Source organism: Pipra filicauda, unplaced genomic scaffold, assembly GCF_003945595.2.
Source record: "Pipra filicauda isolate LSUMZ 115617 unplaced genomic scaffold, ASM394559v2 scaffold1147_size25902_pilon, whole genome shotgun sequence".
NCBI lineage: Eukaryota > Metazoa > Chordata > Aves > Passeriformes > Pipridae > Pipra > Pipra filicauda.
The window spans coordinates 1-25,902 of NW_024103593.1; the positions used below are offsets into that span (position 1 = coordinate 1).

The 25,902-nt window shown below is 54.9% G+C and overlaps 2 protein-coding genes and 1 long non-coding RNA gene across 3 annotated transcripts; all 3 read right to left on the minus strand.

Moving 5' to 3' along the window:
• Positions 1-2,640: 2,640 nt before the first annotated feature.
• On the minus strand, positions 2,641-10,172 carry LOC114002936. Its single transcript, XM_027749376.2, has 19 exons — positions 9,880-10,172; positions 9,323-9,402; positions 9,005-9,130; positions 8,780-8,859; positions 8,542-8,662; positions 8,139-8,228; positions 7,630-7,734; positions 7,249-7,414; positions 6,690-6,784; positions 6,086-6,235; positions 5,737-5,891; positions 5,228-5,363; positions 5,009-5,143; positions 4,626-4,802; positions 4,205-4,360; positions 3,666-3,767; positions 3,291-3,393; positions 2,934-2,993; positions 2,641-2,847 (listed from the first exon to the last, which is right to left on the minus strand). The coding sequence occupies exons 1-19, from the start codon at positions 10,007-10,009 to the stop codon at positions 2,711-2,713; spliced, it is 2,304 nt and encodes a 767-aa protein (XP_027605177.2). The 5' UTR covers positions 10,010-10,172; the 3' UTR covers positions 2,641-2,710.
• A 5,446-nt stretch (positions 10,173-15,618) lies between these two features.
• On the minus strand, positions 15,619-17,090 carry LOC113986088. The gene is made up of 4 exons (XR_003540054.2): positions 17,000-17,090; positions 16,811-16,912; positions 16,456-16,574; positions 15,619-16,307 (listed from the first exon to the last, which is right to left on the minus strand). It is a non-coding gene; the product is annotated as an uncharacterized LOC113986088 (long non-coding RNA).
• A 5,255-nt stretch (positions 17,091-22,345) lies between these two features.
• On the minus strand, positions 22,346-25,890 carry LOC113986090 (hydrocephalus-inducing protein homolog). The gene is made up of 6 exons (XM_039383942.1): positions 25,750-25,890; positions 25,244-25,464; positions 24,861-24,915; positions 24,047-24,252; positions 23,446-23,678; positions 22,346-22,863 (listed from the first exon to the last, which is right to left on the minus strand). Exons 1-4 carry the CDS (start codon positions 25,783-25,785, stop codon positions 24,061-24,063), a joined length of 504 nt encoding a protein of 167 aa, XP_039239876.1. The 5' UTR covers positions 25,786-25,890; the 3' UTR covers positions 22,346-22,863; positions 23,446-23,678; positions 24,047-24,060.
• Positions 25,891-25,902: the final 12 nt, after the last annotated feature.

Consider the following 25,902-nt stretch of genomic DNA (forward strand, 5'->3'; position numbering starts at 1 on the left):
CTTTCCAAAATACCCAGTAAGACTAGAAAATAAAATAAAATTGTATGTCAGGTAACAATATTTTTAAAATCAATGAAGAGTTCACTCACATATCTGAGAGCAAAGCTGAGCTCAAAGATTATCCTGTATTTTGAACATATAAAGCACTCTATAAATGATTAATATTATTACTACTGTTCATCATTCCATGGAGAATGTGAAGTCAAAGGAAATTCTCTGTTACAAACAACAGCAGAATCACACAAGTCTAAGACCACAGATATGAGAATGAGATTAAACAGTATATAACTATTAAAAATATTGTAAGTGAAGTCAGGCATTGTCACAGGTAGCAGATTGAATATTCCCATCTGAGCCCTCTACAAAACCTAGATAAGACAGAATTACAAAAACCCCAGAAAATCAATGTTTTAATTAATTTTTTAGGGAAACTCCTTGGCTTTACAAATTTTTATTCAAGTTTTAAACGAGCTGTTAAAACTGAAATGTTATTAAATCTGAAAACGGTTTTCCAATCTCCCCTATTTCCAGGATGTGCTCTAACACGTGTGTGTGCAGCACATTCCAGTCCTGCTCCCAGGACATTTTAGCACAGATGAGGGATCTGGATTTTCTTCTAATTTGGGGATTCCTATAAACAATCTCTGATTTACTTACGGTGCAGGTCCACGCCATTCCATTATTTTGGTGTTCACAGAGTGGCACAAAGGGTGTTTTCAGTGATTCTTCTGGTAACACAGGACACACTTATTTTCTGAGGTTTTGTGGAGGGGGAGCAGTTTTGTAAAACTCTTTGTAAACCTGCCTTGTAGCCCAGTCCCTTATTGCTCCAATTCTCCCTGGATGACACCGTGCCACAGCACCAGAGCACCCGGACAGACTCCAGCAGGGTGAAGGTGGAATGGTTTCATGGAGCCTGATGGATTCACTTTGGATTTCACTGAAGTTTACACAAGCCCCAGACCCTGTTTTAGACACAGCAATGAAGGCAAAACTTCTTATCCTGCCAGAAGAACCACCACGTTTCACACATTCCACACACAGAATCCTGCAGGAGCAAAGTTCTTTTGTCTGACATTACTCTCATGGACCCAGGCTGCTCAACCAGCACCACAAAAATGCATCCACATTCCTTGAACTCAGCTCTTCAATTGTACATCAAACCCTCCTTCTGCACCGTTGTGAAACTGTCCCTGGGTGTGATTTGGGAGCAGATACAACCCAGCATACCTAGGTAGCCTCATCTCCTCGGATGGTAAGATTGATGGGGAGATAGACAACAGGTTAGCAAAGGCATATAGTGCTTTTGGAAAGCTTCATAAAAGAGTTTGGCGAAACAAATACCTGAAGAAAAGTACAGAGATCAGTGTTTACAGAGCCACAGTGCTGTCTACTCTATTCTACGGATCTGAATCATGGGTCATCTACCGCCACCACCTGCGACTTCCATCCGTGCTGCCTTGCACAATCCTGAACATCCACTGGTCAGATGATGTGACCAACACATCTGTTCTAGAGCAAGCAGCAGTCACAAGCATTGAGGCCATGTTGCTGAGAACACAGCTGTGCTGGGCAGGGCACGTCTCCAGCATGAAGGACCAACCACCGCCTCCCTAAGATCCTGCTCTATGGTGAACTTGCCACTGGCTGCTGCAAGAGAGGAGCCCCAAAGAGAAGATACAAGGACTCCCTGAAACAACATGTCAGCCTTGGCCATATTGATCACCATAACTGGTCTACTCTGACCTCCAGTCGGGAGGCCTGGAGACACACCATCTATAACGCGGCTGATGCCTTTGAGAACACACACAGGATCACTCTTGAGGAGAAAAGACAACGCAGAAAGAATCGTACCTTGCAGAATATACCACCTAAGGAGTCTTTCTGCTGTGCCTTTTGCAACAGAACATGTCTATCTCATACTGGCCTTTTCAGCCACCAACGCTCTTACAACAAACTTGGGTAGTGCCCTCCCCAAATCTTCGTTCACGAAGCCCAGCCATGATGAGTATTCTTACTGGGTATAACTGTGACATATGTACATCTATATTTTTGCTCTAGCTCTGCTGTTTGGGTTTTTTTTTCTCTCTGGGAAGTAAGCTTTTTCCCTGGGTCTCGGGGACTTTGCAGGAAGCCAGGTCCAAACCAACACACGGCTGCAGCACAGGGCTTGCTGCTGTGCCACCTCCTGGGGTGCTGGGCCTGGGAGGACACAGGGGTCACAGAGTGGGGCACCGTGTGGGGACACAGGGATAACTGTGGCTGCCCAGGCTGGAGAAGAGAAGGTTTTGGGGTGACCTTACAGCCCCTTCCAGTGCCTAAAAGAGGCTCCAAAGGAGCTGGAGAGGGATTTTGGACGAGGGCCTGGAGTGACAGGACAAGGGGGAATAGCTTCACACCAGCAGAGGGCAGGGTGACATTGGCAGTGGCCCTGAAATGGGGTGAGAAGGCTCGGGCAGCAGCTTGTCCTTTAGCCAAGGCGGTTTCTCCCGGGGAAAGCCCCAGCCAGGGCTCAGCTTGTCCCACAAGCCTGGGGCCAGGGGTGCTGAGGGGGGAGCGTCCCACTGCCTGCGGGACAGCCCAGGAAGGACACGGTCGGCTCGGCACACTCAGCACCACACAGCTGAAGGACACCAGGGCTTTGGGCACGTTGTTGCAGCTTTATTCAGCCCCAGTCCTTTAGCCAAGGCAAGCTGCACCTCTGCCGGGCTCACGGCCAGCAGCAGCGCAGTGCTCGCAGGAGGCCTCTTGGTCTTTGCTGCACGCAAGGACTCCTCAGAATGGAGGTTGTCCGAGCTGCCAGGGAGCTGACAGAGATGTCCCAGTCATTCTCCAAGGGCTGAAGTGCTGCGACAGAGAGAAACAGAGCCCAGATAAAACCCCACGTCTGCAGAGAGCCTTTGGATTCCCAACAGACCGCACTCCCCACTCACCACTCAGGATGTCAGCCTGACTGTCTGTGGTCTGCTCCCTCAGGCGCCGTGTGATGAGTCCTGGGCACAGAGCTCCATTAGCCCCTGCTCCCCAGCCTGCTCCCAACAGCAGGGCCCCCAGTCCTCCCCTCCTCCCCCTCAGCAGGGCTGAGCCCAGGAGCCCCCAGAAGCTCAGGGCAGTGGGACTGAGCAAGGTGGCCACCAAGCCCCGCTGCGTGGGCAGGGTTGGCAGAGGGAGGCAAGGCCCTGCCCGGGGTGGTCGGGGCTGGGGCAGCCCCAGGACTGCCCCTCGTTGCTGGGGCAGCAGTGGCACAGGGGCCAGGCTGCCCCAGAGGCACCACAGGGGCTGGCACTCACCGATGAACCTGACGGCCGCCAGGCGCACGTTGGCCTGAGGGTCCTGCAGGTAGGGCAGGCTCTGGTGGATGAAGTCTTCAGCCCTGCTCCTGCTGTTCTGAAGCTGCAGAGAGAACAAGGCATGTCTCTCCAGGGCTGTCACTGGGGCAGTTGGCTGGAGCAGTGCCTCCTGCCAGCACCTCCTGGGACGGAGAGGCCTCCCCTCCTGCTGGCTACAGGGAGGGGACAGGGGCCTGCAGAAGAGCCCCTGGGGCTCTGTTCTTGAGGGCAGCAACAGGGATGCAGCTCCAGGCTCTGCCCAGCTGCAGAGCCCCCAGCCCAGACATGGGATGGGGGCAGCCCTCCCCCAGCCCGGGCCCCTCAGCTTGTCCTTACCAAGCACGCTCCAAGCTCCCACAGCCGCTCTCTCTGCAGCAGGTGCTTGAGCGTCTTCCACTTCAGCAGCTCGGCGGCAGCAAGAAGGGCTTCCCTGGAGGCCTGCAGGACAGCATGAGCTGAGAGATGCCCGGGGGCCTGGGCAAGGAGGCCTCTTGGCTTTGTTCCTGGGGGATCCTGCCTTTAGGAAGCTGGGACATGCCCTAGCCCAAATGTCTGGGAGCCTTTTTGAGACAGCCCTGGGGGACAGGCGTGAAGGCTCAAAGGCCTGGCCTCTGACACAGCCTGTGGGGATACCCCTGCTCAGGCCATGGTGGTCACGGGCTGCTGCCAAGCCCTGCAGGAGCAGGCAGGGCAGGTGTTACACAGGGCCGTGCCAGCTTCTCTGCCCCTGATGTCGCTGGCTCCGCACGGACCTTCCCACGGGCTGTGCTGGGGGAGCGCTGCCCGCTGCCAGCAGCCCCTGCCCCGATGCCCAGGAGCCCTGGGGGTGTCAGCCCAGCCCTCTGTGTGTCAGGGCTCAGCCTTCAGCGCTGTACCTTGGCCACGCTGGGGACCTGGTCGCTCATGCGGAAGAGGAGAGGCACCAGTGCCCGCCACACCTCCTTCCTCATCCTCTTCTCATCCCTGCCGACCACCAACTGCAGCAGCTCTGCGAGCATGCGGATGGACAGCTCTCGCAGCTCGCTGCACTCCTGGCAGGAAGCAGGAAAAGGGAGCTTTGCAAACAGCAGCTCCCTGCCCACAGTGCAGAGGGCCGTGATCATGGCTGTGGGGAGGGCAGCGGCTCCAGCCTCACATCCCAGAAGAAGCAGCACTGGGCTGCACGGCCCAGAAGCCATCCCAGGAGAGCCCAGGGGAATGGAGCTGGCTCCAAGTGCTGCTCGCAGGGCTGGGTTGCAGGGCAGCTGTCATTGCCCAGTGCCCATCTGAGGGGCTCAGGCTCCACATCAGCCTTACCGAGTCAAAGAGGGGCAGGAGCCTCCCCACAAGCTGCACAGCGATGAAGCTGGCCTTGGTCTTCTTCAGCTGACGCAGAACGTTTCGCAAGGCCAGCAGGATCTTCATCTTGGCGTCTTCGCTGCCAACTTGCAGGATCTTCATCATGCCCGGCAGGAAGAGTTCAATGTTTCTGGCCTGTAGAGAGAAGAGAATGTCCATTGGGTGAAGAGGGCCGTGCCTGGAAAGCTCCACAGGCAGCCACCCCAGGCCCACCATGGCAGGGAGGGCGTTTGGAGCAGTCACCCCACGTTCTGAGTCCCAGGTCAGGCCAAGCCACTGCTTTCCACACAGCCCCAGCCCCCGTTTGCCGACAGGGCTGCCCCTGACACCGCCCTGCTCACCATCTCGGCTCTCTGCGACAGCCCGACGAGCCCTTCCAGCAGCAGCCCGGCCGTCCTCACATTTGGACAGCCCTGGTGGCTCTCGACGTCGGGCTCGTCAGCCAACTCCTCCCACTCAGCCTTCCTGGAGGACGACTGCAGGAGCAAACAGAGCCGTGAGGGGCCGGCAGAGCCTGCAGGGCTGGCGGGAGGGGACCAGGGCCTTTAGTGGTCACTCACAGCCATGGGCTGGGTGCGGGGGCCTTCTGCGGAGCAGCGGAAGCACTGTCTGTGCAGCAGGTTGGCAAAGTCCTCCAAGATCTTGGCCAGTGTCTCTGGCATGGAGGGCATCAGCTCCCACAGCTCCGGCGCAGTGCTGGAAGGCAGAGAAGGCAGAGCACTGTCAGCAGGGCTGCCTCAGCCACAGTGCTGTGGCCTGGAGCAGCCCCCCAGAACCTGCCCCTTGGAGCCCTGGCCGCGCGTCCCCGGGGGCCCTGCCCGTGCGGGCAGGACGGGGCTGAGGGCGTGTTCCCCGTGGGGCTGGAGCACCGTGCTGGCTCTGGGCTGGCTGGGCCTGCTTTGGCTGCTGTGAAGGCAGACCAGCCAGCAGGGCTGGAAAGCGTGGGGGGGTGGAGGGCCTGACTCTGCAGGCTGTCCCGCAGCATTCCTTGGCTCTGGCAGCCAGAGAGTCTTGGGGTCCCTCTCTCCACAGGGAACAAGCCCACCCTCAAGGCCATCAGGGCCAGTACCTGTCTCCTTGAAGAGCCGCCTTGCACAGGAGGATGACCACTGTGGTGGGGTAGAGGTTGGTCATCAGGCGAAGGAGTGACTCCGCTCTCTCCCACGCTGCCTGTGTGCTGCAGTATGGCAGGCTCTCAAGGATGCTGCTGACTATCTTGGGCGCCTGCAGGGGATACAGGTGAGGATGGCACTGCCCCCGGAGTGCAGCCATGTGCTCAGTTGCCCTTCCCATTCCTCTCTGCTGCCTTGAGGTGGCTTGGGGGGCCCAAGTCACGTGTGCTTGGGAGGGAGGGATGCAGGGAGGAACAAGGCCCAAGAGGGCTGAAGGGCACGACAATGCAGCCACAGGCCACTTACGTCCGTCAGCCAGACGTCCGGGTCTTCCAAGGCCACATCCAGCAGGCTGCTGGGCACCTGCTGGTCGAGGATGCTGGCATCTCCCAACGCCTCAATGGCCATGAGGATGACATCCGTCCTCTCGTGGGACTGCAGGTATTTTCCAAAGGCCTATGGCAGCAAGGAAGGAAGACGTGTCGCGCTGAGCGCCCTGATGGTGCTGCTTGGCTGAGCAGATCGAGGGGCCCTGGCCGGACGTGCCCACCACTGCTGACAGCAGTGCCCACAGCAAAGCTGGCAGCAGTGCCTGCAGTCCCTGCATGGCAGAAGATGAGCAGAGAGGGCCCTCCTGCTGGGGGAGGAGGGCTCATGGGCACAGGCTGCTGGCCCCACCGAGAACCAGGGACTTGCTGGTGGCCAGGAGCACTGGAGCTCCTGCTGGGGCTGAAGCTGCTGCTGGGCCTCTGGAGTGCAGCCCTCGTGCTGTCCCTGCTCAAGGACGGCGGGAACCCTCTCCCCAGGGAGCTGAGGGCACGCCAGCCCCACTGCTGCGGGGTCCTTTGGCTCACACCAGTGCCCTGCTGGTGCCACGGACAGGAGTCCCAGCAAGGGCGCAGCTCCTTACCTTGGCACAGTCCCTGGCGCTCAGAGAACACAGCGCGGAGGTGGTCACGGCTTCCCGGTGGACTTGGTCTGCTCTGTCCTTTAGCCTGGATTCGACTAAACACCAGGGCAAACACACAAGAGTCAGGAAGGCAGAGCAGCTTTGCCAGCAAGCTCACCAAACCTCCCTGGCATCTGCTGGCAAGGGGCAGGACAGGAGCAATCCAGGATTTCCGGAGGGCATCAGGAACAGCTTCTTGCTACAGGCACTGGAGGGACCAGCCAGGGTGGGGGATCTGCTCTTCCCCACCAGGGAAGACGTGGCTTTGGGACAGGGAAGTCTAGAGGGGCTTTGCCTGTGGGGCCCACAAACCAGTGGGCTGCAAGATCCTGAAAGGAAGGGGAGGAAGGAGAGCAGCAGCAAACAGATCCTGGCCTTGAGCAGAGCACTCAGACTCTGCAGCAAAGTGGCAAGTGGGAAGCTCTGGGAAGCAGCTGGGAGGGGCAAAGGAGGTCAGGAAGCAGATCTATCAGGAGACAGAGCAGATGAAGCCCACCACTGCTCTGCCTTTTTTACTTACAGATGAACTCAGCCAGGGCAAAAAGAGCATGGAAAGCTGCATAGCTTGTCTGCTCCTCAGAGAACCGGAAAAGGATGAGACGCCCCAGCAGCTTTCCTAGGAGCGGGAGCTGGATCTCCCCAGAGCAGACAGGTCCAGCAGTGCCTCTTCCGACGTTGGCATGGGCCTGGATGAGGGAGGCATGAGCAGAAGGGCTGAGGGCACAAAGGTGGTGCCAAAGCCCCCCACTCGAAAGTCTGCCCAGGGCTGGATTCCTGGAGAGACCAGGCTTTGCAGAGCCCTGCGTCCCTGTCTCTCAGAGCAGCCATGTGGGCAGCAGCCCTGGCATGGAGAGCAGCAGGGATGGGGGCAGGGCCTGGCTGGAGGGGGCCTGGTCCTTACCTGCAGAGTGGAATAGTCGGACAGCACACGGGTCAGCACATCGATCCTTGCCATGGCCCTCTCCCTCACAGCCTCTCTCTCGCATCTGGTAAAGTCCAGCAGCAGCTGAGACAAGAGAAGCAGCGGGTGAGCCCTGGGAGCAGACTCCAACACCAGCAGCACAGCTCCACTGCTGGGCCGTGCTCGCCCCATCCCTCAAGGCTTCCTCTCCCCTCCAGCAAAGCCTGCAGTGGGGTGTCTGCCCCTGGATTCCCGCCCAGGTTGGGAACACAGGCCCAGAGCCAACCTCATGGCCAGGCAGGAGGGCAGGTGCCACCCTCTGCAGCCCCTGTGCTCCACAAGAGCCTGGGGCCTGCCCCGGCTTCCCCACAGGAGGTGGGCACCCTCCCCGCAGGGCACTCTGCCTGTTCAGCACTGCTCTGGGCACCACTGAGCCAGGAGTGGGCAAACCCTCCCCTCCAGGCTGAGGAACAGCTCTGGGACTCCCCCCCTTTTTGCTTGTGCCAGACCTCCAAGATGCCCTGCAGCTCCTCGCTGACTCGAGAGGCAGGAAAGCTGAGCACCACTGTCCTCAGCATGCTGTCCATGGAGTTCAGGGTCTGCAAGGAACACAGAGAGCAGTGGCAGTCATTCTACTGTTCTTCCCAGCCCCAGGAGAGCCATCTGAACCCCCTATGCCACAGGAGGAGGAGGAGGATGCCCACACTTCCCTGGAGAGACATGGACATAGACAGTCTTAGAGGGCAGAGCAGCCTGTGGCACGGGATGCGGCCAGGCCCATGGGAAAAGGACAGAGGCATGAGGGTGGGAAAGACCCTGCCCTGCCTGGGATCCCTGCTCCTGTGGCACCATGGGGTAGCCAGGGAGAAGGTCAGAGGGGCTAGAGGCCTCTGGAGCTTAGCCAGCACTTACCTTGATATAGAGGGCAAGGTCTGCTTTTGGCATTCCCTTCTCTGCAGGCAGCCAGAAGACACTTGAGAAACACGCGCGGAGGAGGCTTTTGGCTTTGCCCTCCAGTGCTGTGTCCACCAAGCTGCAGGGAGAGGGCAGGACACTGGTTGCACACGGGTGCTGGGAGCAGCCCCTCGACGACTCATGTGGGTGGCATCGGACCTCTGGGCCAGGGGGCCCATGACGGATGGGCAGGTACCTCAATTTCTCCAGAGCCAGCATGGAAAGATGCCGAAGGTCTGTGCACAGGTGGTCCCTTGGCTCTTCTTCCAGCAGCGCCTGCAGAGCACAACCAGGATGGCACCTGCTGGCAGCTGCCAGCACCCAGGGCCTCCAGTCCCTGACCCGCCCAAGCGCTGTCCACACAGGCTGCCTGTGCCAGGGGGCTTTGCTCCCTTTGCCACATTGCCCAGAGTGCCCTCACCTTGATGTTCTCTGCCAGCTGGTACATGTCACAGAACAGATCCAGGCCCTGGGTCAGGCCGTGCTTCAAGGCGCTTCGGCACAGCACGGAGATGCTCTGAAGAAATGTGGCCTTGTCTCTCTCCTCCTGCCAGCCGGGGGACAGAGACACAAACACGGATTGTGAGTGGGCGGACACAGCCAGCGGGACCGCAGCACTGGGGGTGCAGTGCCCTGCAGGAGAAGCAGCCCTGCCCTGCCAGCACCCCTCCAGCAGCCTGGCAGCACAGCCCCTGCCAGCAGACAGCAGCACAGCCGCCCTCCAGCTGGCCCCAGTTACCTTGTTGGGGCTGGTGACAAAGGCCAGGATGGAATCAACAGCTTCCTGCTCCTCCTTGTAGATGGGCAACCAGCTGGTATCTAAGGGGGGAAAGAGCAGGGAGAGCTGCAGAGGGTCCAGCGAGAGGAGGGGGCAGAGGATATCTGGCCTCAACCCAGCTCTCTGCCCACTGCCTTGGCACGGCCTTCCCTTGCAGCTCCTGGCTGGAGGGTGCCCGGCAGAGGAGCTGCCATGCCTGGGAAAGCCCCAGTGCCCCGGGCTGAGGAAGGCAATGGCAGACAGGCAGGAAAGGCCCAGGCTCCCACAGCACGGCTGCCTCCTGCCAGCCCAGCTGGCCCTCGCTGCCCACAGCCCAGAGCCCCTCTGCCCTGTCCTTCTTTGGGAGAGGCTGTGCTGGGGCCACGCTCCAGCCCTGAGCAGTCCCAGCTTTCAGGCAACATCATGGCTGACCCCCAGGACCCCCGTTGTCAGCTGGCCAGGAAAGTGGGATCCTGGTGTGCTACAGGGTGTGCTGGTGAGCCCCAGCCCTGCCCAGCCCCACAGGGCCCCTCACTCACCGAGCTTGAGGGGCTGCATGGTGGTCACCTCGTAGGAGGATGGAAGCTGCAGACCTGGAGAGCGGCTCTCCTGGGAAGAGCTGTCTTCCATCCAGGCCTGCCTGGGGCAGGCGGGGGGTCTCCTCTCCATCCTGTGAATCAAAGAACACAGGGGAGCCTGCCTACGGAGGGCGTCCAAATGGTGGAGTCGAACACCCTCGGGAAAAATGCCGCGGCCAAATCGCCTCAGGCAAAGTGCCTCAGGCAAAAGGCCTCAGCAAAAGGCCTCAACCAAAAGGCCAAGGCAAAGTGCCTCAGGCAAAAGGCAAAGGCAAAGTGCCTCAGCCAAAAGGCCAAGGCAAAAGGCCTCGGCCAAAAGGCAAAGGCAAAGTGCCTCAGCCAAAAGGCAAAGGCAAAGTGCCTCAGCCAAAAGGCCAAGGCAAAGTGCCTCAGCCAAAAGGCAAAGGCAAAAGGCCTCAGCCAAAAGGCCAAGGCAAAGTGCCTCAGGCAAAGCGCCTCGGCCAAAAGACCTCGGCCCAAATGCCTCAGGCAAAAATGCTTCGGCAAAACGCCTCAGCAAAACACCAAGTTCCCACAGGGCCACCAAGGGTCGTGGACAAGATGTGGACTGCAGTCGGGGGCTTCTCGCCAGCACCGCACTCCTCTCCTGTCCGGTCGCCGTCCTGACGGACACTGACCCACCGTGGGCCACGGTCGTGCTGAGCACACCTGCTGCAGTGGGTGTCACAAAGGGCCCCTCTGTGACACGCTGCCGGCCGCTAGCAACAGGTTCCAGTGCTTGTTGACATGGCACCTGCCCCCAGCAACGGGTCCCAGGGAGCCACCACGCAGGTTGGAACAGGCAGGGTGCCCCTGGGGACACAGGCCTGCCTCAGCCCTTGGCACTCAGCTGCCCTCAGAGTGTCTCCAGGCCCCACTTTGCTCTCATGTCTCCTCGGGACATCCCAAGGAGCCCCATGTTCAGACAGCCCTGCGTGCCCCCAGGACATCCCTTTCCTGTCCCCACACTGCAGAGTCTGGCCTCAGAGCCCTTCAGTCACATTAAATGCATAACATTTGCTCAAGCTTAACTGAAACCATGGCTTTTGTTGCCTCTTCTCTTTCTCCCACTGACCAGCAAGAGCTTTTCCCCACTCAACAGCTCTTCCAGCACCGGGCTGCTCAGGAGCCCTCACAAGGCCTTTGCTGCACCCCAGGCCCCTGCGCGGCACCCTGAGCTGCCCCAGGGGTGGCTGAGTGGCCCTGCCAGGCTGGTGGAGTCTTGAGGGGGGCTTAGGGATGAAGGGGGAGGATGGCACCCAGGGAGATTCCTTGGATTCACCAAGGAAGGCCTAGACTAAACTACCCCAGAGATCCAGTTGGAAGGGCCAGGCTCCTCAGCGTGCCGGGAGCTGTCATCTTCTGGCACAGCCCAGCTGAGTGGCCGCGTTGGTCCATCTGAGGGGCCAGGAGCTGTAGTCCTGCTGCTCTTGCCTCAGTTCTGTGTCTCTTCTACAGAATCAGACCAAAGAAGCCCCCAGAAGCCCAAAGGGTCCGGGAACAGCCCCTCTCTGACAGCCCCAGAGGAGCCCTGGAGCTGCCTGCCAGCCCAGCTGGCCCTCGCTGCCCACAGCCCAGAGCCCCTCTGCCCTGTCCTTCTTTGGGAGAGGCTGTGCTGGGGCCACGCTCCAGCCCTGAGCAGTCCCAGCTTTCAGGTAACATCATGGCTGACACCCAGGACCCCCGTGGGTCAGGAAAAATACACAGCTCAGGGGGGGCAACCCCTACAATAAATAACACAAGTGGCTGTTGTTTTTCTGCTTTGCTCGATCCCAGAAGTCGCTGCTGCAGCGGGTTCGTGTCTAAAGCTGCTCTTTCCAAGTCTCATAGTCCTGGTGTTCGCCTACAAAAAATTGATGAATTTAAAAAAAAAAAGAAAAGATGTGGCAATGCTGTTCATGAAGCCTTCAGCAGTCACCAAGAGTTCTGTTCTGCAGAGATTTCAACTATTTCCTAAATTCCACACTCGTGGCTTCAGGTCATGACTTGCCAGAGCAGTCCCAGAGCTGGCCACTGCCCAGAGATGCCCTGGGGCAGATCAAGGGCCCAAGTGGGACAAGTGCCCCAGGCTGTGTGGAAGCCCTTTGGAGCAGGAGCTGGTGGGCAGGAAGGGCCCATCTGGGGAGAGGCAGGGAATCCCCCCCTGCAGCCCTGCTGCCCAGGCTGAGGAGGGTCCTCTCCAGCCCAGCAGCACATCGTGTGCCCTTGGGGGCTGCGCTGCCAGGGCTGTTCCCAGGAACTGACTGGCCAAGGTGAGGAGTCAGAGACTGAAATGGTTCATGACTGTCCTGGGTTAAAAAGGGTTTTCCCCTGGAGTTGGAAAGTGGTTAACCCCAGCAGGTGGTATTCTTGGTGTTAACCCAATCAGCACCCCTGCAAAATTAAACATATCACAACAGGCCAGAAAAGAAGAGATTATGTAGCTGAAAGAAGAACAGCAGCCATGGTCTGAGACCACGAGGACAGAGGGGGCCAGGGAGCCCCGCTGGGGGCCAAGACCCCCCAGCCCCCTGGCTGGGGCTGTAGAAACTCGGAACAGTGTTAAACTGGGCCCAGTACTGTGGCCAAGAGCTGAGGGAGTTTTTCTCCACTGTGAGTGGGCAGCAGGAGCGGCGGCAGAGACAGCACCGAACAGAGAGCTGTGGCTGAGAGCCAAGAAGACAGTCAGCAGGAGTGAGGTGGCACAGAGCCAAGCTGAGAGACACAGAGATGCCCGACGGAGAGACAGAGCACCAGGCTCAGCAGAGACTGTTTGGGGTGAGCCTGGCTTTATTTCTCCAAACCCTTTGAGACCCCTCTTAGAAGGAGGGGGTGGACTTCCACTTGAAGGGAGTCCTGAAATGCAGCAGCAACTAGAGAGAGAGAGAGAGAGAGAGAGGTTGAGAAGCTCAGAGATGTCCTGGAGCTGGACCAGGACAGCCAGGAGGAATGTGGAGGGGGGAAGAGGCCTTCCTGCCCCCCTTCGCCATGCTGACAGTTTGAGACGGAGCAAAGGAGCTCTGCTAGAACGCTTGGGGCAAAAACTGAACTGAAAGCCCTAAACTCAGGAGGAACTTGAATCCCCTGAGGAAGGGACTGTCAGGGGTGCCCAGTACCCCGTGATATGACTGTGGAGAGGTGAGCCTTGTCCCTGCTTTCGCAGTCCACAGGAGAGAGACCTTTGGCTGGAGCCGAAGGGCCAAGGGGTGAGAGAAGCCCCCTGTGTTGTAATGGAGAGAGAGAGAGATTTTCCAGCTACGACAAATCCAGCTGCGACTGCTGCCTTGAAGAGGAGAGACACTGCTGCCCTGAAAGTGGAAAGGATCTTTTCATCTTCCCTTCAGAACTTTTATTGGAGGGAAAGGAGGGATTTGATCTAATGTAAATATATTGCTTTTCCATAGGAGAGATAGTTAGAATTGTGTATATAATGTATTATAGTATTTATTTGTGTATGTAATAAACTGTAATATAATTCCTTTCCCCCCATACTGAGCTGTGTTTTGTCTGAAAACCCTCTCACACTGAAACAAATTGGGGGGGGGCTAGGACTTGGAAATTGGATTTTTGAGGGTCTCAAACTGCCACAATGATTTATGCATTCTAGGATTGCCAGGGCACTTTTGCAGGCTGGGAAGAGGCAGCTGGACCCATCCCCCCTGCCAGTGCTGCTGAAGGTGTCAAGCCCTGAAAAGGCGAGAAGAGACGTGTTTACCAGGCCCCTCACGGGAACTCTGCGCAGGCCCAGCAGACCCTGGAGGCTCGAGGCACGGCCCAGGACACTGTCCATGGATATAATAACTCATAACTTCTTGGAGTGTGGGGGCTTCCCTCCCCCACCCCCAACGGATCAAGGCCACCACTTCAACTGACAGACATTGGAGCTGCAACTGCCAAGTTCCATCGCTGGACCCCGTGGGCAGTGACTATAGACAGCTTTCCACTCTCAGCTTTGCTTTCCGTTACTCTCCCTCACCCTTATCCTGTCTTTCCTTTCTCTACTTATGCATTTTCCCCTAAAGGTTCTCTTTATGCCATATTGCTATAGATGAGAGATAGAGATGATAACACCCAAAATGGAAACATACTTGTTTACCTTTGAAATGAAATTGTTCTAAAATAAACCCTACATACATATGTTTTCAAACACTGATTATTCAGTGTCGTTTCACTTTAATCCACCCCCAGGGATTTATTAATAAGAACCTGGGTTACTCCCAACCCCTTTCTGGGGTGGGTAGTAACAGACCCCTTGTAGCAGGATGTTCTACCTGGAAAAGAATCTGATGGGAGAATGCAAGCACTGCCAGCTCTCTGTGGGGAGTTACTGCTGGTGCCAAGGGCTTGGTTTAGTGTTGAATTGGGCCCAACCCAGCCTGGTTCCCCAACCTTCCAACACACATCCTGCTTTTGGAAGCAGAGTTTGACAGGTCAGCTGCTCACTGGCCTGGGAATATGTGACTGCTGATCCATCCCTGGATAAGCATAAAAGCCCAGGGCCAACTTTGACAGAGCAGATTCTTCCACAGACTTTGTTGAAGTGTGTGCAGCTTCTGCTGGGAAGCAGGGACAGCTCTTGATGGTCACTGCCCAGGGGGGAAAAGAAAGAGAGAGCTCTGCCTTGATTTATTTCTATCAGACCCCGCCGGGCCCTCCCCGCTTCCTGCCGGGATCGGACACCGCCGGCGGCCCCGGCCCTGCCGGGCTCCATCAGCCTGAGGAATTGCTCCGGAGGAGGGGCCGGGGCTTCCTCTTGGCCTTCGTCTCCCTGGCGCTGGGGCTCGGCTTCTACCTGCGCCAGAAGGTGAGGGGGGTCCCAGGGGGTCGTGTGTCCCCCCAGAGCGTCTGTGCCCCCCCGGGGACCCCCCACCCTGGTGTCCCCCCCTTTTCTCTCCCCACAGAGCTCCTGAGCCGCCGGCGGCCGCAGCCCCTCCCCGGGGCCTCGGGCCCAGCCTGGACCCCCCCCATCCCCGTGAGGATTTTGGGGGGGTCGTGTGTCCCCCCTGTCCCTGCTGTCACTCTGCCTCCAGCCGGCTGCTCCCAGTGATCCCAGTAAAGCTTCCAGTTCTCCCCAGTCCCGGTTATTAATATTTATATATATTAATATATGTTTTTATATATTTTTATATAATATATTGATATATGATATATATCAATAATATATATTAATATATCAATTATATATTTATATATAATGTATTGATATATTATATCAATAATATATAAATATATAAAATATATATAAAATAAATATTCAAATATATAAAGAATATATACATTTATATATATGTTTTTATATATCAATATATAAATATATTGATATATAATATATATCAATAACATATGTAAGTATATAAAATGTATATAAAATGTATATAAAATAAATAAAACATTTAAATACATAAATGATGTATAGAAATTAATACATAAATATGTCTTTATGTATTTATATATATTGATATATAATTTATATCAATAATATATATACAAATGTATAATATGTGTATATAAATAAATAAATAAATAAATAAATAAATAAATAAATTACATAAAAGTATATTGAGATAAATAAATTATTGATATAATATTTCAGATCCACACTTGTAAGGAACAGAAACCCAGAGCCGGGTGGTTTCCAACCAGAATTTATTATCTGAGAAAAGCAAATTCAGCACTGGGGGATCAGGGAGGGGTTTGAACAACCCCCAAAGAAGACACTTGTTCTATTTTATTCTCTATATAAATATATATATTCATTACACATTGTCAAGTCAGACATTGTGTAGATAACAAGCAAACATCTGCTCAAAGTTATCAATTTTTCAGAAAGGTGTCATTATCTATAACTAAACCAAGTCCCTTCACTATGAACCTTAGACAAGGTAAAAGGGAGGTAACTTGGTTTATGTCTTTACAGGGGCCCAATTAAGTTTTACGATTTCTTTTTCTTTTCTCTCTCCGAGTTGTGTTGACTTTAGGTTGTTTTCTTTTTAATTAGCTCGAATCATTCTCCCTTTTACCTTGTCTAAAGTTTATAGTGAAAGGACACCCAGTCCCTCCCAGTCCCTCCCAGTGGCTCCTGGCACTGGCTGCATTAACCAGTCCCGTTGGCTGGCGGGACTGGTTTCGCCTTCGGGGTGTTCTCTGCACAGGAGCAGTTCCCAGGGCTGATGGTCTCTGGGTGGTGTGGAGGTTGCTGGTCTGTGGTGCTGCAGATCCAGGAGATGGCAGCTGGGCGCTGGGGCTGGGGCTGACGGTCTCCAGTGCTGGAGAACTGGGAGACAGCCCTGATAGCGCCAGGCTGCCTGTGTTGGGGCTGATGGTCTCAGGTTCCCTGGAGCTGTCAGAAGGCTCCAGTCCTGACTGTCTGGCCACGCTGACACCAGCAAGCCCTGAGTCATCTCGGGAGGCTGTGAGGGGAAGCAGGAGGGACAAGATCGTTCCAGACCTGGGACAAGATAGGCCAGAGCAGTGCGGCTCTGCCAAACCCACCCTGGGCACCCACTGCCAGGCCCAGGGGCACCAGGCCCAGGGGCACCAGGTTTGTTTGCCTCTTACCTGTGCCCAGACCAGCACAGCCATCACATTCCCAGCTGGTTATGCTGTCCCTCAGGCCAGAGCAGTGTCTGTGGGTGCCCTCGGCAGCACAGGAGGAGCACCAGAGCAATTCCCAGGGCCTGGGGAAGCAAACGGGTTCAGGGAGGTGAGGACAAAGTGTCCAAAGCGTGGGATTATCTGGCTGAGCTCTTCTCCTGGGTCCTTCTGCTTCACAGCCAGAGTGAGGCCCTGGTGCTGCTGAGCCCCTGCTGTGCCCCCCGGGGTGACAGAACCACTCCTACTTGGATGCAGTCCCTGTGGAACCAGGCGGTTTTGCAGGCTGGCCCAAATCTCCCTGCTCTTGTCAGGCTCTCACCTTCTGTGCTGCCTGGGAGACTATATCTGGGATCTCCCTTGGGAGAAAGCCAAGGAGTCCTACTCGATCGTTCTCTTGCTGACGAAGGAGGCTGGCAAAAACCTGCAGGAAAGATGATGCACTGCTGAGGAGAGAGGGTGGTGGGAACTGCCCATTGGAAAGCTGGAGAGAGCCCACGGAGCAACTCACCAGGCAGAACACGTGGGCACAGAAACCATTTATCTGAAGGTTTTCTCCACAGATGTCCGGGTCAGCCTCTGATTGCTGGCACAGCAGGCATGCTGGAGGGAGAGAGACACCAAAGCAAGAGGTGGCTCTTTCAGTGGGACAATGGAAAATGGCAAGCTCGTGCCCTTGTGTCCTGCCCCAGCCTTCCCCCGCTATTGTGCCTTCGCCATGGTAGCTAAACTCCAGCAAACCCCACCAGCTTCAGCAGAAATTATTTGTGTTGGCTTAGCACAGATCAGGACTCCAGCATCTCACTAGGAGAACACGTTTTGCCTTTGCCCCAGCAGAAGGAACTCCACCACCACCAGCAGTTTGCAACGACAACAGGACCCGCACACTGAGGGGTTTCAATGAGCTGGAGGCAAGGCACGCAGCCTCTTCAAGTGTCACATCAAACAGCAAGGAAAAGGGCAGGAAAAGGCTACCTTGGAACTGGAGTTCTCACTCGTGCCTGGGGGCCGGACAGTCTTGGGCAGCTTTGTCTCCTGAGGGCTGTCCGGCTTCTTCCTGAGCCTGAGACCAACCTCCCTGAAGTCAAAGATGGTCAGTTGGAAGGCAAGAAAACCAGCAAGAGCCTCAGAAATGCCCTTGTTTAGAAAGGCTTTTCTTGTTCAAGTGGCTCTGATGAGTCATTTGTGATCACAGCCACCAGGACAGTCCTGGAAGTCCTGGACCTGCTGAAGTATTAAACATCAGAAAATTAATGGTATAGAGCAGAACACACTTGCTCAGCCACGCTGTCATCCTGATTATCCTCCCTATGCCCTTGGGGGCATTTTTGGAGCCAATTTACACCTCTAATATTTTTTTCTCTCCTGGAGAGAGATCTGATTCTGCTTGCACATTGTAATCCTTTCAGAAGAACTTTTCCCCCTAGTTTTCCTCACTTGTTGTTAATACTTTTTTCCTCTTAAGTTTAAAAATTAAAACCTTTGCTCTGAAAGAGAGCGAAGGAAGAATGAAGAAGTTTCAAACCAAGGAGAAAAACCTTAAAATCCGAATTTCTGTGAACAGCAGAACAAGTCTCCTCCCGCTGCATTAATGCCGCCTCACGAAACGGCGATGGCCTCTGCAGGCAGCTGCCTAAAAACACCCACGGCTCCTCGGGAACACAGACATGCAATTGTTATATGTTTTTTTCCCCCTAAAGATTTAATTTTTCTCTCTTTACATTCAGCCCCTCGGTGACTCCCGAGAGCCCTCTGCAAAGCCATAAACTGACTTTCGGAGGAGCTTTTGGACACCCCCGGGATCCTCCCCCGCGCTGCCGTGGGGCCCGTGGGTGTGTGAGGGGCTGAGGGGTCGAGCGCCTGGACACTGATAAATAAACATCAGCAGGGACACGGGCCCGCCCCCGCCGCGCTGCGCAAACGGCGCAGGGATACGCAAACGGCGTAAGGCGGCGCCGCGGGCGGCAATGGAGCGGCGCTACGCAAATTGCCTAAGGGGGCCAGGAATGCCCACAGCCCTACTCAAACAGCGTAAGGAGGGCGCCGGTAATGGCAATCGGGGAGTTACGTCAGTTGCGTAAAGCTACGCAAATGGCGCAAGGGCCCTGCCCTCAGCGCTACGCAAATGACGGGAGGGCCACGGTGGCTTTCTGAGGGCTCGCGGACCTTTCCCACTTCATCCCAGTCCTCTCCAAAGGGCTCCCACTTTGTCCCGGTCCCTCCCTAAGGGCTCTCAGTTCCCTCCTAAGGGCTCCCAGTCCATCCCAGTCTGCAGGGGGGTCTCTGCACCCCGATGCTCCCCCAGGGGCTGCAGGGGCACAGCTGCCCCACCCTGCTCTGCCCCACGGGCTGCAGGGCCTCAGCTCCAGTGCCTGGAGCACCTCCTGCCCCTCCTTCTGCGCTGACCTTGGGGTCTACGTTGTTATTCCCATGTTCTCACTCCGCTCTTCCCTGGCTGGAATTCCTTCTTTTTCTTAAATATGTTATCCCAGAGGCGTTGCTGTCACTCCTGACTGGCTCAGCCTTGGCCAGCGGCAGGAATTCCATCCTGGAGCCACTGGCATTGTCTCCACGGGACAGGGGAAGCTTCTGGACTCTTCTAACAGAAGCCACCCCTGTAGCCCCCCCGCTACCAAAACCCAGCCACAGAAACCCACTGCACCCAGTTACTTCCACTTGCCCCAGGATGGTTCCAGTTTCCATCACGATGATCCCGGTCACTCCCAGTCACTCCCAGTTTATGCCAGTTGCCCCCAGCATGCACCCTGTCACTCCCAGTTACTCCCAGTTGCTTCCAGCATGATCCCAGTTGCTCCAAGGATGTTCCCAGTTGCCTTCCAGCATGGCCCCACTGGCTCCCAGTTCCCCCCTGCATAGTTCCAGTCACTCCCAGTTTTATCCTGGTCACTTAGAGTCGCTCCCGCTATGATTCCAGTATGGTGCTGGATCCCAGTTGCCCCCAAGGTGGTCCCAGTTGCTCCCAGCCACCCCCAGGATGGCTCCTTTCACTCTCAGGGACTCCCCATCTGAGTCCAGTATGGCCCCAGTCACTCCCTGGAAGATGCCATTTGCCCTCCGCATGGTCCCAGTTGCTCCCAGTATGATCCCGGTATGAGTCCAGTCACCCCCAGTATGATCCCAGTAACTTCCAGACACGTCCAGTAGGAAGCCAGTTTGATCCCACTCATCCCCAGTATGGCTGCAGTCCCTCTCACATACTCCCAGTATTATTGCAGTCACTCCCAGTATGACCCCAGTAGGACCCCAGTAGGGGCCCAACTGCTCCCACTCTGATCCCAGTTGCCCCCAGCGTGGTTCCAGTTGCTCCCCTTCACCCCTACTATGGTTCCAGTCACTCCCAGAATGATCTCAGTCACTCCCAGCCACTCCCTGGATATCCCAGTTGCCTCCAGCATTCTCCCAGTCAGTCCCAGTATGATCCCAGTCTCTCCTAGTAGGATCCAAGTTACCCCCTGCATGGTCCCAGTTACTCCCAGTCACCCCATTGTAGTTCCAGTCCCTCCCAGTCTCTCCCAGTATGACTCCAGTATGATCCCAGGGACACCCTGTGTGGTGTCAGTCACACCCAGGATGAACCCAGACATTCCCTGGCACTGCCAGGATAAAGCCATTTGCCCCCAGCAGGGTCCCACTTGCTCCCAGTCACCCCACTGTAGTTCCAGTCCCTCCCAGTAGGATCCCTGTCACTCCCAGTCTCTCCCAGTATATCCCAGTTGACCTCAGCCTGCTCCCAGTCAGTCCCAGTATGATCCCAGTCACTCTTGGTCTCTCCCAGTATATCCCACTTGCCCCCAGTGTGGTTATACTCACTCCCAGTTGCTCCCAGTAGCTTCCAGCATGATCCCAGTTGCTCACAGCCACTCCCAGTGACCCCCAGTGGGGTCCTAGTCGCTCCCAGTATGATCCCAGTCACCTCCAGCATGATCCTGCTTCTTCCCAGTATACCCCAGTTGCGCCAACATGGTCCCAGCTGCCCTCAGAACGCTCCCAGTCAGTCCCAGTATGACCCCAGCCGCCTTCACTGTGGGCCCAGTTGCTCCCAATAGGATCCCAGTTGTGCCCAGCATGGTCCCAGTTGCTCCCCATTGCTCCCAGTGGGATCTCAGTAGCTCCCAGTTGCCCCAAGTGTAGAACCACTTGCTGCCAGTATGATCCTAGTCTGATCCCAGTATGATCCCAGTACATATGATCCCGCTGGATCCAGTCTGGGTCTCGGTGTATCCCGGTGTCCCCCCTGTCCCCCCACCCCGGTGTCCCCCCCTTTTCTCTCCCCACAGAGCTCCTGAGCCGGCGGCGGCCGCAGCCCCTCCCCAGAGCCTCGGGCCCAGCCTGGACCCCCCCCATCCCCGTGAGGATTTTGGGGGGGTCGTGTGTCCCCCCTGTCCCTGCTGTCACTCTGCCTCCGCCTGGCTGCTCCCAGTGATCCCAGTAAAGCTTCCCAGTTCTCCCCAGTCCTGGTTATTAATATTTATATATATATTAGTATATGTTTTTATATATTTATATATAATATATTGATATATTATATATCAATAATATATATATTAATTATATATTTATATATAATGTATTGATATATAATATATATCAATAATATATGTAAGTATATAAAATGTATATAAAACATATAAAATAAATAAACATTTAAATACATAAATAATGTCTAGAAATTAATATATAAATATGTCTTTATATATTTATATATAATATATTGATATACATTTTATCTCAATAATATATATACAAATGTATAATGCGTGTAAATAAATAAATAAATAAATAAATAAATAATTTACATAAAAGTATATTGAGATAAATAAATTATTGATATAATATTTCAGATCCACACTTGTAAGGAACAGAAACCCAGAGTCGGGTGGTTTCCAACCAGAATTTATTATCTGAGAAAAGCAAATTCAGCGCTGGGGGATCAGGGAGGGGTTGAAAGGAGACACTTGTTCTCTATTTATTCTCTCTATAAATATATACATTCCTTACACAACAGCAAAAACATTACCCATTGTCAGGTCAGACACTGCCAGATGGGTGCTTGTTATCTGCACAGTTATCAACTTTGCAGAAAGGTGTCATTATCTAGTTAACTAAACCAAGTCCCTTCACTATAAATTTTAGACAAGGTAAAAGGGAGAACGATTTGAGGTCCATAAAAAGAAAACAGCCTGAGGTCAACACAACCCGGAGAGAGAAAAGAACCAAAAAAAAAAAAAAGAAAAAGAAATCGTAAAACTTAATTGGGCCCCTGTAAAGACATAAACCAAGTTACCTCCCTTTTACCTTGTCTAAGGTTCATAGTGAAGGGACTTGGTTTAGTTAACTAGATAATGACACCCAGTCCCTCCCAGTCCCTCCCAGTGGCTCCTGTTGCATTGACCAGTCCCGTTGGCTGGCGGGACTGGTTTCGCTGTTGGGAGGGCAGAACTGGTGGGCACAGAAACCATTTCAGCCAGAGCCTTCCAGAATAACAGTTCTAAATAATTTCCCTCATTTGAATCATGCCGTACAGCAGATAAATAACGAGGCACCAGATGAGACATGGCAAATCCTCTGGCTGCAGTGATAGGAGACATGCAACAAGCAAAAGCACACCATGAGAACAGTACAAAAGCAAGAAGGGAAAACCAAACCAACAGCACCGTCAGTAAAGATTATTTCCAAGGATCCTAAAGAAGGAATTGCTTGTTAGGGCAGAAAGCTGACTTCCCTGTTCCAATTCTGCCACTAAAGGCTTGGGGAAGGGCAGGTCAGAGCCCCAGTACACAGGTGCCAGGGAGAGGAACTGGGCTTCTCTTTGGTAAGACCTCCAATCACTCCCCTGATATAAAAATAGCTTAATGTATGCCTGGAAACCACACAGGATCACTTCCTTTTACAGAAATATGGAGGAAATCTTGACTTGCTGGCACAGAAACTGCTTCATCTGAGCCTTTGTCCTTGGAAAGCCCCAGCTCAGCTGTTGCACTTGTCAGTAACTTCCAGCTGGCTACCTGAGGCCCTCTCTTCAGAGTCCCTCACACAGCCTGAAGTATCCTCCTCATTTTCCTGCTCTGCTCTGCCTAATGCTTAATGCCCCCTACATCATCTCATGCCAGGTACTCTGCCTAAGGGCACTGAAAGCATTAGAGGCACCAAGAGGAGAGGCAGCTACCAGAACGGTCCCCCCAATACTTCACAGGGTCACTACCTTTTTGGGCTAACAAGGGAAGCTGTGAAAGTGCACTGGTAGTCCTCCTTTTGTTCTGGAGTGAAGGTCTCTGTAGCAAAGGCGTGGGATAAGCCAGGAATGCTCATCTCGACAGGATCCAGCTTGAAGATGTTGCTGATGAGGCTGTGAGGCTTGGGGGGAACCCACAGTGCAGTGTTAGTGTCACATCTTTCAATGTGACCCAGTACATTCCTAGATGCATCCCTGGGAACAGCCCCAGACAGCCTGTCTTGCTTCATGCTTCCCTGGGCAGGCTCCCTCCATGCCAGGGGATGCTGACCTTGCGCCAATGCCCAGGCGAGCAAAAGCTTGCTTTGAGGGCTGGGCAGCCACCCCAGCACATGTGGGAGGTTGGGATGGCACAGAAACCCCTCAAATAACCCCGGACTGGCCTTTCAAGAGAAGGAAAAGCCAGGAAATGCTCTGCTTTGAGCTCTGCCCCATTGGTCCATAACAGCCCCTCTCTGAGTGTGCTTTTGAGAGATGTTCAGAAGGATTCCCACCAAAGACCCAGAAGCGTGAGCCAAAATTTGCTTGAGAGATGTGGAATTCAATGCAAGTGCCCCCCTGGCATTGCTGCTCTGCCCTGCAGTTTGACCTGCACTGAGCTGGACTGGTCCAGCTGGGCCAGAGACCGCAATGACTCTGGAGAACAAGGCAGGCTCTCACATGGCCTTTAGAGAGCAGCGCTCACCTTGGCCTCTTGTTCTTACCTCTCCAGGCATGGCTTTGATGGAGAGCACAATGTCACATGGGACACTGCTGCCATTAGAGATCTTGAAGCGAGCCGTGGCCCGTTGCCCAACCTGAACTTTGGTGAAGATGAATTTGTTATCATCTCTGATGAACACACCGTTGCCTTGCACCGACTGTAACGTCTGGCAGAGATTGACGTTGCTGTGGATCGGGTACTGCTCAAAGATGGACGTGACGTCTTCAACAAGCGCTGCAGACAGACCAGAGGAAGGGCTGAGGCTGGAGAACCTCTTTGCTGAATTCACCTGGACCCAGCTGGCCTCTCAGAAGGCTTGATAAGCCCTTTCTGTCCAGGTGACTGCAAAACCCAGCCTTGGATGAGAGAGCTCAGTCAGTGAGGATGGAGCTCAGTCAACCTCAGTCTTAAAGGGCATTGCTTTCCTTTTATGCTTCCACACATCCCTCCCAGCCTCTCCCCACTGGTGGACTCAAAAAGGACTGCAGCCTCTGAGGATTTTAAGGTGGGACTTCAGGACCAGGTGCCTCTCTATCCAAGTAGCAAGTTTAGGTGCTGATCAGCAGCAGGACTGCCCATGGCAACCTGTGGACAGCACGTACCTGGGAAGCAGGAATCAGGCAGTCAGGGTAAAGGGAATGCCGAGGGGATTGTCCTTGGGGTCTCTGTTGCTGATGTCAATGTACAGCTGCTCCTCACATTTCCCCTCTGCTCCTGGGCTGCAATCCACTGTGATCTTCTGCTGGCCCCCAGGACCGACGGAGCCGGAGCAAGGGGACACCGTGAACACGCCTGCAGTGAGCTGAGCCTGCAGAAAGAGCGCCAGGACAGGCTGATGCCCAACAGCCGTACCCTGAACACCCCCAGCAAGGAGGATGCCACGCCTCAGCCTCCAGCTGGGCCCGAGCACCCAGTGTCAGGGCAGGGAATGATGACTCCATGGCCCAAAGGCAGCCCCAGGATGAGATGAACAAGCCAGGAGGAGCTGCACGTCTGTCCCGAGTGGCAGAGAGAAAGGAGTTGGGGTGAAAAGAATGAAGGTGGTAGCTGGGATCCTTCAACCTCCAGGGGTACAGGAGAGCAGAAAGGACTGAATGATGGGAGAGAGGGAGGGGATTGGGAAGAAGAAAAAGCAGAGCTGTCAGTGCTCTATGGATTGGGAGTTCAGATGGGGACAGTTTGCTCCTGTGGTGTTCCCAGATCTGTGCTGGCTAGCAGCCACCAAACACAGGACCTGCTCCCCTCTCTTGACCCCACAACTGCAGGTCAGAGCCAGAGCATGGGACTGTCAGTGGAACTGAGCAGATAATGGACTCTCCATCCCGCAGACCTTGTCCTACCCCCAGCCTGGGCACAGCTGCATCCTCCCCCATCCCCTGCAGCAGCACACGCTGGGCAGGAGCAGGAGCCACCCACCTGTGTGGAGCGTTTTCTTTCCCTGACCGAGGGGGCAGATTCCTCTTGCTCTGAACTGAGAGGAGAAAGCAGAGACATCTGTCATGCTGAGCTCCCCTGCCTTTGTCTGAGGCCAAAGCTGGCCTTCCTCCCCATGCAGGAAAGCCTTCCTGCTCCCGATGGCCCCCGGGGAGCTGCCTGCAGCACCCATTGCTGCAGCTCATGGACAGAGCAGCTCTGTCACCAGCTTTGTCCCACACATGGGGATACTGAGGTGTTGTTTTGCTCCCTCTTCCCAAGCCAGCAATCCAAATGGACAATAACCCAGGTCTGGCTGCCTGTCACACACCAGCTGTGTGGTGGTGCCTCCTCAGACAGAACGGCTGGGGCAGGTCTTCTCTTACCTTTGCAGTGGAGGTGCTCGGTGGATGAGGAATTTGAAGTTGAGGGCGCCTTTGTTCTCCACAATTAAGACCTGGCTCTTCTTGGTGCCCTTAACCATGGCACCAAAGTCGATGGGCGAGGCAGGCTCGATGCTGTCCTTGCTGTACACAGCTCTCGCCGACACCCTCACTGGGATGGTGGCAACGGTCTCGCCTCCTTGACCCGATTTGAGATCAATGACCTGCAACCAGAGGAGGGGCTGGTAAACACAGCAGAGAGGCCAGCCTCTACCCCTGTCCCCTGACCTCAGCCCAGGTCTCCAGCAGCTCACCCTCCCTATTTAAAGGCCTCTTCCAGAGCCAGATTTCCAGCTCTCTTATGAAGCCTCCCAAATGGTTTTGGAAGTCTCTGTTTGTGTGTGTAGGAGAGAGGATGCCCCAGCTAAAGCCTGCTTTGCACAAGACACCTCTCCTGCTTATGCTCCCAAGACACACTGTGCTAACACAGCCGGGCCCAGGCAGCTCACCTGGCAGAGCAGGATGGGTTTGCTCTCGAGAAACATTTCAGTCGTGGGGTGGAAGAGGACCTCAACTTTCACAGGTGGCCGGGAGGCTTTCAGCACAGCCCCCTGCGGCCGGACAGTGAAGGGAGATTCCAAGTCGCCCCTCTTGGCACTTCC